The sequence below is a fragment of the Pavona decussata genome, unplaced genomic scaffold (assembly GCF_977016875.1).
Source record: "Pavona decussata unplaced genomic scaffold, jaPavDecu1.1 SCAFFOLD_26, whole genome shotgun sequence".
In the NCBI taxonomy this organism is placed as follows: Eukaryota; Metazoa; Cnidaria; class Anthozoa; order Scleractinia; family Agariciidae; genus Pavona; species Pavona decussata.
Genome location: NW_028145449.1, coordinates 359596 through 372096, shown reverse-complemented (window position 1 = coordinate 372096; position 12501 = coordinate 359596). Strand labels below are relative to the sequence as shown.

General features: G+C 36.9%; 2 protein-coding genes and 1 long non-coding RNA gene across 3 annotated transcripts in view; 1 reads left to right on the top strand and 2 right to left on the bottom strand.

The window, feature by feature from the left end:
* LOC146485354 (uncharacterized) overlaps positions 1-9744 on the bottom strand; it is a 37744-nt gene extending 28000 nt beyond the window's left edge. The window contains exon 1 of the long non-coding RNA XR_014863416.1: positions 9714-9744. This is a non-coding gene — a long non-coding RNA (uncharacterized LOC146485354). The remainder of the gene's footprint in view (positions 1-9713) is intronic.
* LOC146485356 (G-protein coupled receptor 54-like) lies at positions 1802-3632 on the top strand. The gene has a single exon (XM_085103498.1). The coding sequence runs from the start codon at positions 1843-1845 to the stop codon at positions 2770-2772; it is 930 nt and encodes a 309-aa protein (XP_084959624.1). The 5' UTR covers positions 1802-1842; the 3' UTR covers positions 2773-3632.
* LOC146485355 (QRFP-like peptide receptor) lies at positions 5381-6682 on the bottom strand. The gene has a single exon (XM_085103261.1). It carries the CDS (start codon positions 6650-6652, stop codon positions 5765-5767), a length of 888 nt encoding a protein of 295 aa, XP_084959387.1. The 5' UTR covers positions 6653-6682; the 3' UTR covers positions 5381-5764.
* Positions 9745-12501: the final 2757 nt, after the last annotated feature.

The following is a 12501-nucleotide window of genomic DNA, read 5'->3' as shown; positions in this document are numbered from 1 at the left end:
TAAATTAAGTAGGAAATAATTTTGAGCAAGAATCGGTTCTATTGTTAATGAGCTTCACTGAACATGTTTAACTAACAAGGCATAATTTCAATCGAGAATTTTTGTGAAATTTCCCAAACCATTGTATAAAAATAACACAGAAATAAATGGAAGATAATAATAAGAACAATAACAATGAAAAATTTCACAGAATATAAAATGACACTCAGCAGTTAGAAAACAGGTTATTTTTTTACCCTTTTTACATTAATAACAGCAGGTTGGACTTGTTATTTTAGTCATCATCGACGCAAATAGACATAAAATTAATATTAAACTCTTACTTGGGCATTGCATTTCGTTTCGCACGAAATTCTCAAGACAACTTTTAAGACCTGCAACAGTATAATAGTTATACTCTATGTTATTCTTAACACAGCATTAGCTTATTCCCATTAACCTGCAACATCGATCAACAAATTCTTGCCGCAATCATTTTCAGCCTTAGACATTTGCCAGGTGATTCAAGATGAAGAAAACGTGATAAATTTTTACAAACGGAAAACGAAAAAAAAATTGTTTTCACTTATTTTAAGAACAGATTTCGATAAAGGAACCGAGCAAAGCGAAAAAACATTTTTTTTTTGCGAACATATACGCCGTTCGTGAACAAGCGAAAGTTATTAAAGCGGTCGACTTCTTTCAACATATTGTCAGATGGACACACCTGAAAACTTATCCTACTTGTGAATTAATTAATGCTTCGTTCAGTGTCCCAACTCTCAGGGGTACCCAAGGGTTGATTTCTGTGGATATATGTTAGAATGGCCTTTAGCCTGAGAAATTGGGATTTAGTTGCACAGAAAATCTAAAGATTTCTTCTTCAGATATCTCATAACACGGCGTGCAAACAAATTCCTTTCGTTCTGGGAGTGGTAAATATGTCGTTAAAAATGCAAAAAGAGTCAGCAAACATTTTGTAAAACCTTCAACGGCTAGTAAATTCGAGGAATAAAATTTCGTTTTCCCAAGACGTTCTGCAGAAGCATCCGAACTGATTAATTTGTAGTAGCTTACACGAATATGTCTTTAAAAGGGCAGCAAATAATGTGAGAACACAGGAGAGAACATTTTAAGTATTTTGGTGAAATGTTCTCGCTGAGCGCTCCTGAGCATTTAAGAACATAAGAGTGGACGACAAGTGACGACGATGGGAAGAAACTAATTAAAAATTGTGTTATTGATTCTTTTTGTAGTTTATCTCTTAACTCTTACGCGGGAAAAGCAGGTGGATCTTCCAATTGTTTGTTCTAGCTGGTGGCTTAAGTGACAGAGTTTTTGATCTGTGACAAGTTTGTGACGTGTTTGTTACACGGCTCAAATTAAATGTATTAAAGCAGTATGTTGTCAACGAAAAGGCATACTGTGTAGTTTCATACATAATACCATGGGTTACAAATTACTCCTTAGTTAGGGCGCGAAATTTCAGCGGTAATATATCATTTCACACGTTAACTAAAAAACATCGCCATGGCACATTGCTCGACAATAAACAAGTCAAAAACTGACGATTGGGGGCGTAATTTAAAAGGTTAACAGATGGTATACTCGTTACATTAGGAAATGATTCCACTTGCGCTTGTGCAAATTCTTATAAATTTCCTTTGCCTAAATAATTAGAATTTGGACAAAACGCGTGACATGAAAATATAATTCCTTATCTCACTCGTCACCATATTAATACCCATGCATGACGTCACAGTAAACAATTTGTGTGAAGGGATGATGTTGTTTATCAGTCCAAGCTATTTTTATCCAAGCTAGGAGAAGTGAAAGACATCTTAGGATAAACCTGGAAACATCATGATTAATACTGATAGCCTTAACTTTCGACTTTTCGTGGCCGCTATTCCTGTTTATATCATCGGATTCATTGGGAATACATTGGTCATCCGAATTGTCCACAAAACACGAGACATGCATTCGACAACAAATTACCTTTTGGCAAACTTGGCTGTAAGCGATGTCATCACCATTTTGTTGGCTCCGTTGTATTTCTTTTCGTATCACATTGGATATCCAAGCAGCGCATTTGGGAAATTCTCTTGCAAGTTCTTAGTTCTCAGTGATATCGCAATAACTTCCTCAGCACTAACTCTGTCGTTGTTGGCGATAGAAAGATATCACGCTTTGCTAAAGCCTTTCAGAACGGGTTTACGATTAACAGACGAGAACATCAAGCAGGCAATAGCTCTCATCTGGATCTCAAGCTTTTTCATCGTTTTTCCAGAGTTCTTCGTTCAGGAATGGAGCGAATCGCTTTCAAGATGTACTGGTCCATGGAACTTCCCTTTGTATCTGAAAAGCAAGATTTTTGGTATCATATACTGCATTATTAGTGCCTATATTCCATTGATGGTATTTCTTTATTGCTATGGATCCTTGATCAAAGGATTGTACTTTTCTCACACGGTTTGTGCTGCGAACACTAACAAAGACAGAAGTTCTGAAAAAAAGAAACTTGTTATAACATTCATCCTGGCAAGTACAGGATTTGTTATTGGTTATGGACCAATTGCTATTTTTTACACAGTTTTATCGTCAGGAGTTGATAAACAGATACACGATAAGTTGTATTCCAATCTTTCGGTTTTCCTCCTGTTAGCTTTTTATTGCAGGTTATGTCTTAATCCGATGCTATACACCTTTCGTAGTTCGAGCTTTAAAGAAGGATTTAAACGCATAATATTCTGTCGCGGACCAGTGCCTCAGAATGAGATTCAGATTCCTTGACAATTTGAATCAGGGGAAACCAACGGTTTATTTCTGCGGATATCTACGGCAGGTGTTTTCATATGATGCCTCCTGTTCTGGAAGCACCAAATTTGTTGTGTGACGAGACGTTAACATGAGGAACAAGCATAATCACTTAGCTTAATTTGAAAACAGCGGAAAAACCTGTGAACGACTGGAATTCTGTTAAATTGTACGTTAAATTAAACAATCGATCTGATCAGCTTAAATGATGAACAAATTGAAACAAAAAAGTCAAATATTTAGTGCAAACTTGATCAAACAACGTCTAGTTTATTGTTTTTGATAAAATTAGAATGAATTTATAATCAATTTTAATGTATTGTGAAAGGCAGTGATAACTTCTGGATAGCTAGAAGCTAAGCAAACGATGGTTGGACGGCAAACCGTAGCCAACCTCGCGAAGACTTAACCGTAACAACTAATCACTGACTTCTTATGAAACCCCTAGATCCCAATGTTCACTTTGAAAAATCATATAAGCTGAAGCTCTAAAAATGAATAAAATTATAAAATCCTAAAATTACTTTTGGACTAAAATGCTTTAAATTCGTCTAACAGAAAATCCAAACTTCAAATGTTTTCTTAAAATGATCCTACGCAATAAAGCGTTAAAATGGATTCATGCAATAAAAAATCTTAAGATATATGGCCTGTTCGCTTTGTAACTAGCTGTCTAGTTCAAGATATTGACGGATTTTGCAATGCGGAGGGAGCTGCTTAAGACAGACTTTTGCATCTTGAATGCTACTGAGTTGCTTCTATCGGCAACTAACTTCTAGAGCGTCTGTTTCACTTCCCTCGAATAGCCTCCCAAGACATCAATTATGATGTTGTGCTGTGTCACTTGGTACCCCTGATATCGTTCCTTCAGCTCCACTCGAAGTGGTGCTTACTTGGTCGTCTCCTCTTCTGCTTTGATTTTCACGGGCCAACTCATCTCAATTAGCGGTACTTCCCCCTTGGCCTTGTTTTTATTATTATTATTATTATTATTATTATTATCTTTTTTTTGGGGGGGGGGGGGCGGTGGGGGAGGCGGCGGGGTGGACTCTGGGGGTGGTCTTAAGATCTTACAAGAACCAGGGTGAAACTGAATTCTTATGAGGCCTCGTTTTTGTTATTGAAGACAGAAGCGCTACCATTTTACGGTTCAAAGTAAATTCTAACTTGTGCACAAAACTCTTTGAGTGAATTGTTCAAAGCGCATATTATTTGCCTCTTGCCTAGTATGATTTCAAAAGAGAATGACTAAACTTAAACGATTCAATTTCACACGGATAAAACGAAACTCAGTCCAACTTCACTCGAATGAAATTCCAACCAAAGACCAGGTCACTAAGCACACCTCTTGGTTGAGTCCGGAATTTAAATGTTGCTCTGGTTTTAACAAAACTTTATCGAAATTCTCGATAGGTATGATTTGAATATTAATAGAACTGTGTAAAAACTTGTCATTTCTAAGTTATTGGAAAGTACGCTGTGCTTTCACGTGGGCAGTTGTACATGAATGGGTTTGTATTCTTTCGCCCATTTTGCAACTAAAAGTGATGTCTTTTCATTCCCCCCCCCAAAAAAATTCCCTCATTTTTACTGGAATTTGGTAGTAGATGGAATTAATCGGGAACGGTCAGTACTAATTAGGTCGTGCAATTCGGTCATTAATCCCTATACCCGTGATAAAACAAGTCGCACTCTCGCTACACGGACTTCTGATTAAGTTTAATAAGCATGCGATCACAGACCGAACTGGACTCCACTCACTTTTATTACCGTTTTTTTAAGAATTGGTTCATGTTTGCGGCGCGTCTTTCCAGTATAGGATAGGAAAGTTTGAAGAGTTTGGTAATCGCCTCAAGGAGCTCTTAAGTAAACGCTTCTGTGATGTTCTCGAAAACTTCCCGTGTGCATCCAGAACTCGGCCGCGGTAAAAAAACAAAACAAAACAAAAAACAAAAAGAAAACAAACATAAAAACAAAAACAAACAAAAAAAAACATTAATGCTTAATTGTTCTCCTCTTTGTCAAGCTGACCATTGTTTAGTATTACAAAATGGTCTGAGAACAACCTTTATGGCACAATTCAGTAAATCAGATTAACGAGTCATGCTGTTCGTGGTAGTGTTTATACACTGAAGATGCTTTTTGCATGGCGAAGTCCCGAAAGACCTACTGAGGCGTTTTAGCATTCTGAAAAAGTGTAGAAATAAGTTCGATTGTTTGGTTAACGAAATGCTTTTCATCAGAGACCTAAAACCCACTCTGACCGTGCAAAACGACTCTATTCGCGCAAAAGAATTTATTTCATTAGCCTTAAACGCTATATGCTAATTTATTGTTACACCTTGCCGCAGACTCTGTAATTTTTTATTTCTCCTTGACAATGGCGTCATGAAGACACCGAAACGTCGGTTTTTATCGTAAATTTTTGCATATCTCTGCATTACCAAACATTTGTCTGTTTCGCCTATATCAATTATGGCAAGTCGTGGGAGTGCATCAACGTTATAACGTCTCACCACTCGCCCCCAATCGCGCTGGACGAAAAATAAACTTAAATAAATGTTTTATTTAATCAAGGGTTTATTTGGTGTGCTAGATTATGACCTATAGAATGAATTCAGAACTTCTTTCTGGTGAAACTGTCCTGAAATACTGGTGAAATTTAATATAATGCTTTCCATTTGTTAGAGTTGACTTGCAAAATAGGTTATTTATTTCGCAAACATCGACAAAGAAAGTGGGAAACAAGCTGTTCAAAATGGCCGCTCGTTCCTCTTATAAACTGCGGATCGAGCCTGACAGGTTTTGACGAATCCCTTATAAGGAACGACTCCATAGAAGGCTATCACCTATTTAATTTACTAACATCTCTGAAAGTTATCTCTCTATGGTTAATGGAAACGAAAAACACACAAACTCGGTTCTAATGCACTTGACTGTAGTATTTACAAGTAGTTGAACTTCCTGATCATGACATTTGCATATCAATTTGTGGCAGCGATTCTCGACAGAATATCATGCGTTTAAATCCTTCTTTAAAGTTTGTACTGCGAAAGGCGTACAAAATAGGGTTAAGACATAAACTACAAAAGAATATTGATTCAACGACAGCCAATTGATCAGAGAATTTAAAGCCAGCTGTCTGCTTTTCACCTCCTAAAATTGTAACGGTGTGAAAAATGCAAGTTGGTCCATAACCAATAACAAATCCTGCAGTCGCCAGGATAAATGTAATAACAAGTTTTTTTTTCTCAGAATTTCTGTCTTCATTAGTGTTTTCAGTACATATCGTGTGAGAAAAGTACAGTCCTTTGATCAAGGATCCATAACAATAAAGAAATACTATCATCGGGATATAAGCCAGAACTATAGGGATTACGATGAAATAAACCTTGTTTGGGATACAAGAAGAGTATTTTTCGCTCCATTCATTTAAAAAGAAGCCGGGCAAACAGATGGCGACGCTTGATATCCAAATAACAGCGATCGCCTGTTTAATGTTGTCTTCTTTCAACCGTAATCCTGTTCTTAAAGGCTTCAGCAAAGCGTGATATCTTTCCACAGCTAGTACCGTCAGAGTAAAGGATGAAACCTGTATAGGAAGGATACTAGCAACATAAAACTTGCAACTTTTTTTTCCAAATCCAGAGCTTAGTATTAACATTAACGGCCACGACAATAAAATGGTGATAACGTCGCTAAGAGCTAGGTTAGCCAAGAGGTAATTAGTTGTCGTATGCATTTCTCGTGTTTTATGCACGATTCGGATGACTAGCACATTTCCAATTAATCCGGCGAGGAAGAATGGAATTTCTACCAAAGCTAAGATGAACCACAAATTACTTGTATCAATCATAACGGATAAATTTGTCTTCCCACTCCTGATTGTTCGATGCTGACTGAAAGTGTGTAGCCTGCGTCAACCGCCGTTAAACACGGTGTGCAAATTAGCACCAAAATCCTTGTTCTGAACCACTAAAGAAGAAAACAAAATACCGGAAGTCTCTTTCGAAATCCTCTCCAATTTAATTGGTTATAACCAGACCAATGGAACAATGACCTTGTTGAAAGGCCAATGACAGAGTGTACTGTCGGGTGTCTGCAGCTAAGCCTAAACTTGAAGCTTGGCGAGAAAACACCTGGTAGATAATTTTCCCTTTATTTGACAAGGATCCATAATTTAGGCAGTTATGACTAAACAGACCAAAAATTATTTTTTTCGGGCAAATTAAATGATCAGTTCTTAGCAACCTATTGGAGGTTTTCGCACCATGTTTAAAATAACCTATACAGAGCGGGAGGTTATTGAAGTAAATTAAGTAGGAAAAAATTTTGACCAAGAATCGCTTCTATTGTTAATGAGCTTCACTGAACACGTTTAACTGAGAAAGCACAATTTCAATCAAGCATTTTTGTGCAATTTCTCAAACCATTGTGAAAATAAAACAGAGATAAATGGAAGATAATATTAAGAACAAGAATAATAATGAAAAAAATTCACAGAATATAAAATGACACTAAGCAGTTAGAAAACAGGTTATTTTTTCACCCATTATGCATTAATGACAGCAGGTTGGACTTGTAATTTTAGTCAGCATCGATGCAAATAAACATAAAATTAATATTGTTAAACTGGCACTTGGCCATTGCATTTTGTTTCGCACGAAATTCTCAAAAAAATGCTTTTAAAGACCTGCAACAGTATTTTACTCTCATGTTATTCTTAACACAGCATTAGCTTATACCTATTAACCTGTAACGTACATCGATCAACAAATTCTTGCCACATTCATCTCTCAGCCTTAGTCATTTGCTAGGTAATTCAAGATAAAAACGTGATAAACTTTTACAATCGGAAAACGAAAAAGTGATTGTTTTCACTTATTTAAAGAAGATATTTCGCTAAAGGAACCGAGCAAAACGAAAAACCAATCCTTTTTTTTGGCGAACATATACGCCGTTCGTGAACAAGCGAAAGTTATTAAAGCGGTCGACTTCTTTCAACATATCGCCAGATGGACACACCTGAAAACTCATCCTTGTGAATTAATTAATGTTACGTTCAGTGTCCCAACTCCCAGGGGTACCCAAGGGTTGATTTCTGTGGATATAACATGTGTTGGAATGGCCTTTAGCCTGAGAAGTTCGGATTTAGTTGCAAAGAAAATCTAAAGATTTTGACTTCAGAAATCTCATAACACGGCATGCAAACGAATTCCTTTCGTTTTCGAAGGGGTAAATATGTCGTTAAAAATGCAAAAAGGGTCGGCGAGCATTTTGTAAAACCTTCAACAGCTAGTAAATTCGAGGAATAAAATTCCGTTTTCCCAAGACGTTCTGCAAAAGCATCCGAACTGATTAAATTTGTAGTAGCTTACACGAATATGTCTTTAAAAGGGCAGCAAATAATGTGAGAACACAGGAGAGAACATTTTAAGTATTTTGGTGAAATGTTCTCGCTGAGCGCTCCTGAGCATTTGAGAACATAAGAGTGGGCGACAAGTGACGCCCTAGGGAAGGAACTAATTAAAGATTGTGTTATTGATTCTTTTTGTAGTTTATCTCTTAACTCTTACGTGCGAAAAGCAGGTGGATCTACCAATTGTTTGATCTAGCTGATGGCTTAAGTGACAGAGTTTGTGATCTGTGACAAGTGAGTGACGTGTTTGTTAAACGGCTCAAACTGAATATATTTACGCAGTATGTTGTTAACGAAAAGGGATATTGTGTAGTTTCATACATAATACCATGGCTGATAAATTACTCCTTAATTTTGGCGCGAAATTTCAGCGGTAATATATCATTTCACAAGTTAACTAAAACACATTGACATGGTAACGTTTCTCGATACAATAAACAAGTCAAAAACTCACGATTGTGAGCGTAATTTAAAAAGGTAATCAAATGGTATACTCATTACATTAGGAAATGATTTCACTTGCGCTTGTCCAAATTCTAATAATTTTCCTTGCATAAATAACTAGAATTTGAACAAAACGTGCGACATGAAAATATATTTCCTAGTTTCACACGTCACCATATTAAAACCCATGCATTTGACGTCACAGTAAACAATTTTTTTTGAATGGATGATGTTGGCTATCAGTCCAAGCTATTTTTATCCAAGCTAGGAGAAGTGAAAGACATCTTAAGATAAACCTGGAAACATCACGATTAATACTGATAGCCTTAACTTTCAACTTTTCGTGGCCGCTATTCCTGTTTATATCATCGGATTCATTGGGAATACATTGGTCATCCGAATTGTCCGCAAAACACGAGACATGCATTCGACAACAAATTACCTTTTGGCAAACTTGGCTGTAAGCGATGTCATCACCATTTTGTTGGAACCGTTGTATTTCTTTTTGTATCACATTGGATATCCAAGCAGAGCATTTGGGAAATTCTCTTGCAAGTTCTTAGTTCTCAGTGACATTTCAATAACTACCTCGGCACTAACTCTGTCGTTGTTGGCGATAGAAAGATATCACGCTTTGCTAAAGCCTTTGAGAACGGGTTTACGATTAACAGACGAGAACATCAAGCAGGCAATAGCTCTGATTTGGATCTCAAGCTTTTTCATCGTTTTTCCAGAGTTCTTTGTTCAGGAATGGAGCGAATCGCTTTCAAGATGTACTGGCCCATGGAACTTGCCTTTGAGTACGAAAAGCAATGTTTTTGGGATTATATACTGCATTATTAGTGCTTATATTCCGTTGATGGTATTTCTTTATTGCTATGGATTGTTGATCAAAGGATTGTACTTTTCTCACACGGTTTGTGCTGCGAACACAAGTATGATTTCAAAAGAGAATGACTAAACTTAAACGATTCAATTTCACACGGATAAAACGAAACTCAGTCCAACTTCACTTGAATGAAATTCCAACCAAAGACCAGGTCACCAAGCACACCTCTTGGTTGAGTCCGGTATTTAAATGTTGCTCTGGTTTTAACAAAACTTTATCGAAATTCTCGATAGGTATGATTTGAATGTTAATTGAACTGTGTAAAAACTTGCCATTCCTAAGTCATTGGACAGTACGCTGTGTTTTGACGTGGGCAGTTGTACATCAATGGGTTTGTTTTCTTTCGTTTATTTTGCAACTAAAAGTGATGTCTTTTCATTCCCCTAAAAAGCTTTTCCCTATTTTTCACTGGAATTTTGTAGTAGATGGAATTAATTGGGAACGGTCAGTACTAATTACGTCGTGCAATTCGGTCATTAATCCCTATACCCGTGATAACACTAGTCGCACTCTCGCTCTGACACGGACTTCTGATTAAGTTTAATAAGCATGCGATCACAGACCGAACTGGACTCCACTCAGTTTTATTACCGTCTTTTTGAGAATTGGTTCATGTTTGGCGCGCGTCTTTACAGTATAGGATAGGAAATGTTTGAAGAGCGCTCGAGCTGTTCATGGCAATCGCCTCAAGGAGCTCTTAAGTAAACGCTTCTGTGATGTTCACCAAAACTTTCCGTGTGCATCCAGAACTCGGCCGCGGTAAAAAGCAAACAACAAAAAAAAAAAACAAACAAACAATAAAACGAAACAAAACAACAACATCGACAACAACAACAACAACAAAAGAAAAATTAATGCTTAATTGTTCTCCTTTTTGTCAAGCTGACAATTGTTTATTATTACAGAATGGTCCGAGAACAACCTTTATGGCATAATTCAGTAAATCAGATTAACGAGTCAGTATGTATCAAATAGAAAAGGAAAAATTAAACAATTCAAAATAAAACAACTTAAGAGTCATTGTCTGAGAAAACCAGGCAGAGGTGAAAGATGGGGGTCGGCCGATTTCCTTCAAACTTTCACCATTTAATGTCTGTCCGAAATGATAATGAGTGATGCTTTTTGGCAATTCTCTTGCTGTTGCGTTTCGTAGTTTGACCACCCCCCCTGGTTTTGACCCTTACTGACCCTGTTTTTACGCAAAATATATGCAGAATTTGAAGCTCAATAAAATATATTTCGCGTCATTTCTGGGGACTCATATCGATTGCTTGTATTGTTTATCGTCTAAAAAACGTTGTTAAAGGAAAATATCCCGACTTAACAGAAAACTTAATTTTTTATGGAATTTTGCAATTTCCTTGCGATCGCGAAAATGTCTTGGGCCAAATATGAGGCAATTTCGAAACTGTTTTTCTCAGAGGTGCGGCGTTCCTTTCCAAAAATTTCTTGATATTTTTTAAGCCAAACATCTGTTCTCCCAAAATCAGCAAACTCTAACTTGAGCCATTAAAATGCGTTTGCATGAGCCACGCTAGAAGTCAAAGATGACTCGGTATTTTTGCTAATAAAGTTCCACAGCGGGTTTTTCTCGGTTTTTCTTTATTTCATCTTCTTCTTTTTTGGTTTTTTGTTTTTTTGTTTCTGGATAAGCTCGATGAAACTATCCTAACTTTTCGAGGTAGAACTTCCCTGGAAGATTTAGTTGAGTGACGCTTTGAGCAGGAATAACATCAAATTGGTGTTAGCTCACACTTGATTTGATTATGCGTGACATGTCACGGTATTTGACAATTGTCAAACGTGATCATAAACAGAACACATTTCCCACTTTTTTTTACATTTGCATTTTAAACTTGGTAACAACAAGCATTTCCCTGAAACTATATTGAGTCTTGGAGTCAGTCGGTTGTTGATAATTGTTAATTCAAATAAAAACAGTATCAAATACCTCTGAAACTTGCCCGGCAAAAGAACCTCCGGTATGTTCGTTACATAACAGACAATTGAAAGAACAACAAATCTTTATTCTGTGCTCTTTCTGGTCTGTGGGTTCGCCTTGTGGCGATGAAGGTGTTGGTTTAAAGATTTGTCCCTTGCTATCCTGTACACGAGATATTGAATCGCACTGGCTCGTCAGTCTTGGTTTGGGAAGAAAGCGTGGCGCGACGGGTTCAAAGATCTCCGAAGCCGATTTGATTCTCAACAGAGCAGGTAAATTTGATGTCCCTGAAGATGAGAAGAGACAGACATCACAAGAACCTTACAACAGACTGGACCGGCCGAAAACAGACTATGTGTTTCCACCCAAGTTATAAGGGACAACAAAAGGGTAAAACACAAACCCGACGAGTAAATGGCAAGATGTCACAAGGCATTTTTGAGCTGCATAACGCTGTTGTTCCCATCGGTTCAGGTTCGTTTTATGTTAACTGACTGACTGCATACTAGACTCATTTAAAAAATATAAACAACATACCATTTACGGCCGTGGGAACCGAACACGAAGTTTCGGACATTTGTTTTGTTTACATTTGTTTCGCGGAGTCGCATTATGCCGCCTCAAATTAGTCGTATCACAGGACAACCAATCTTGACCTCCATGCTACACTATTGTTTTTTAACAGCTTTTAGTTGGAATTTTGGAATAAAGGCGGGAAACATTCTGCCCCATTAAAGTGTTTTATATATTTATTATTTAATTATTTATTAAATATTTCATATTCATCAGAAGAAACTAGTTTTGTTTTATACCAAAAATGACATGATTCCTTGTAAAAAAAAAATACAATGTATTATTGGTATAAAATAAAACTAGTTTCTTCTGATGGATATGAAATATTTAATATCCCGGGTTAATATGTATTTGAGAGACACTTTAATATAATGAGGTAGAATGTTGCCCGCTTTTATTCCAAATTCCAAGCAAAAGCTGCTTTTAAACTATATCAAA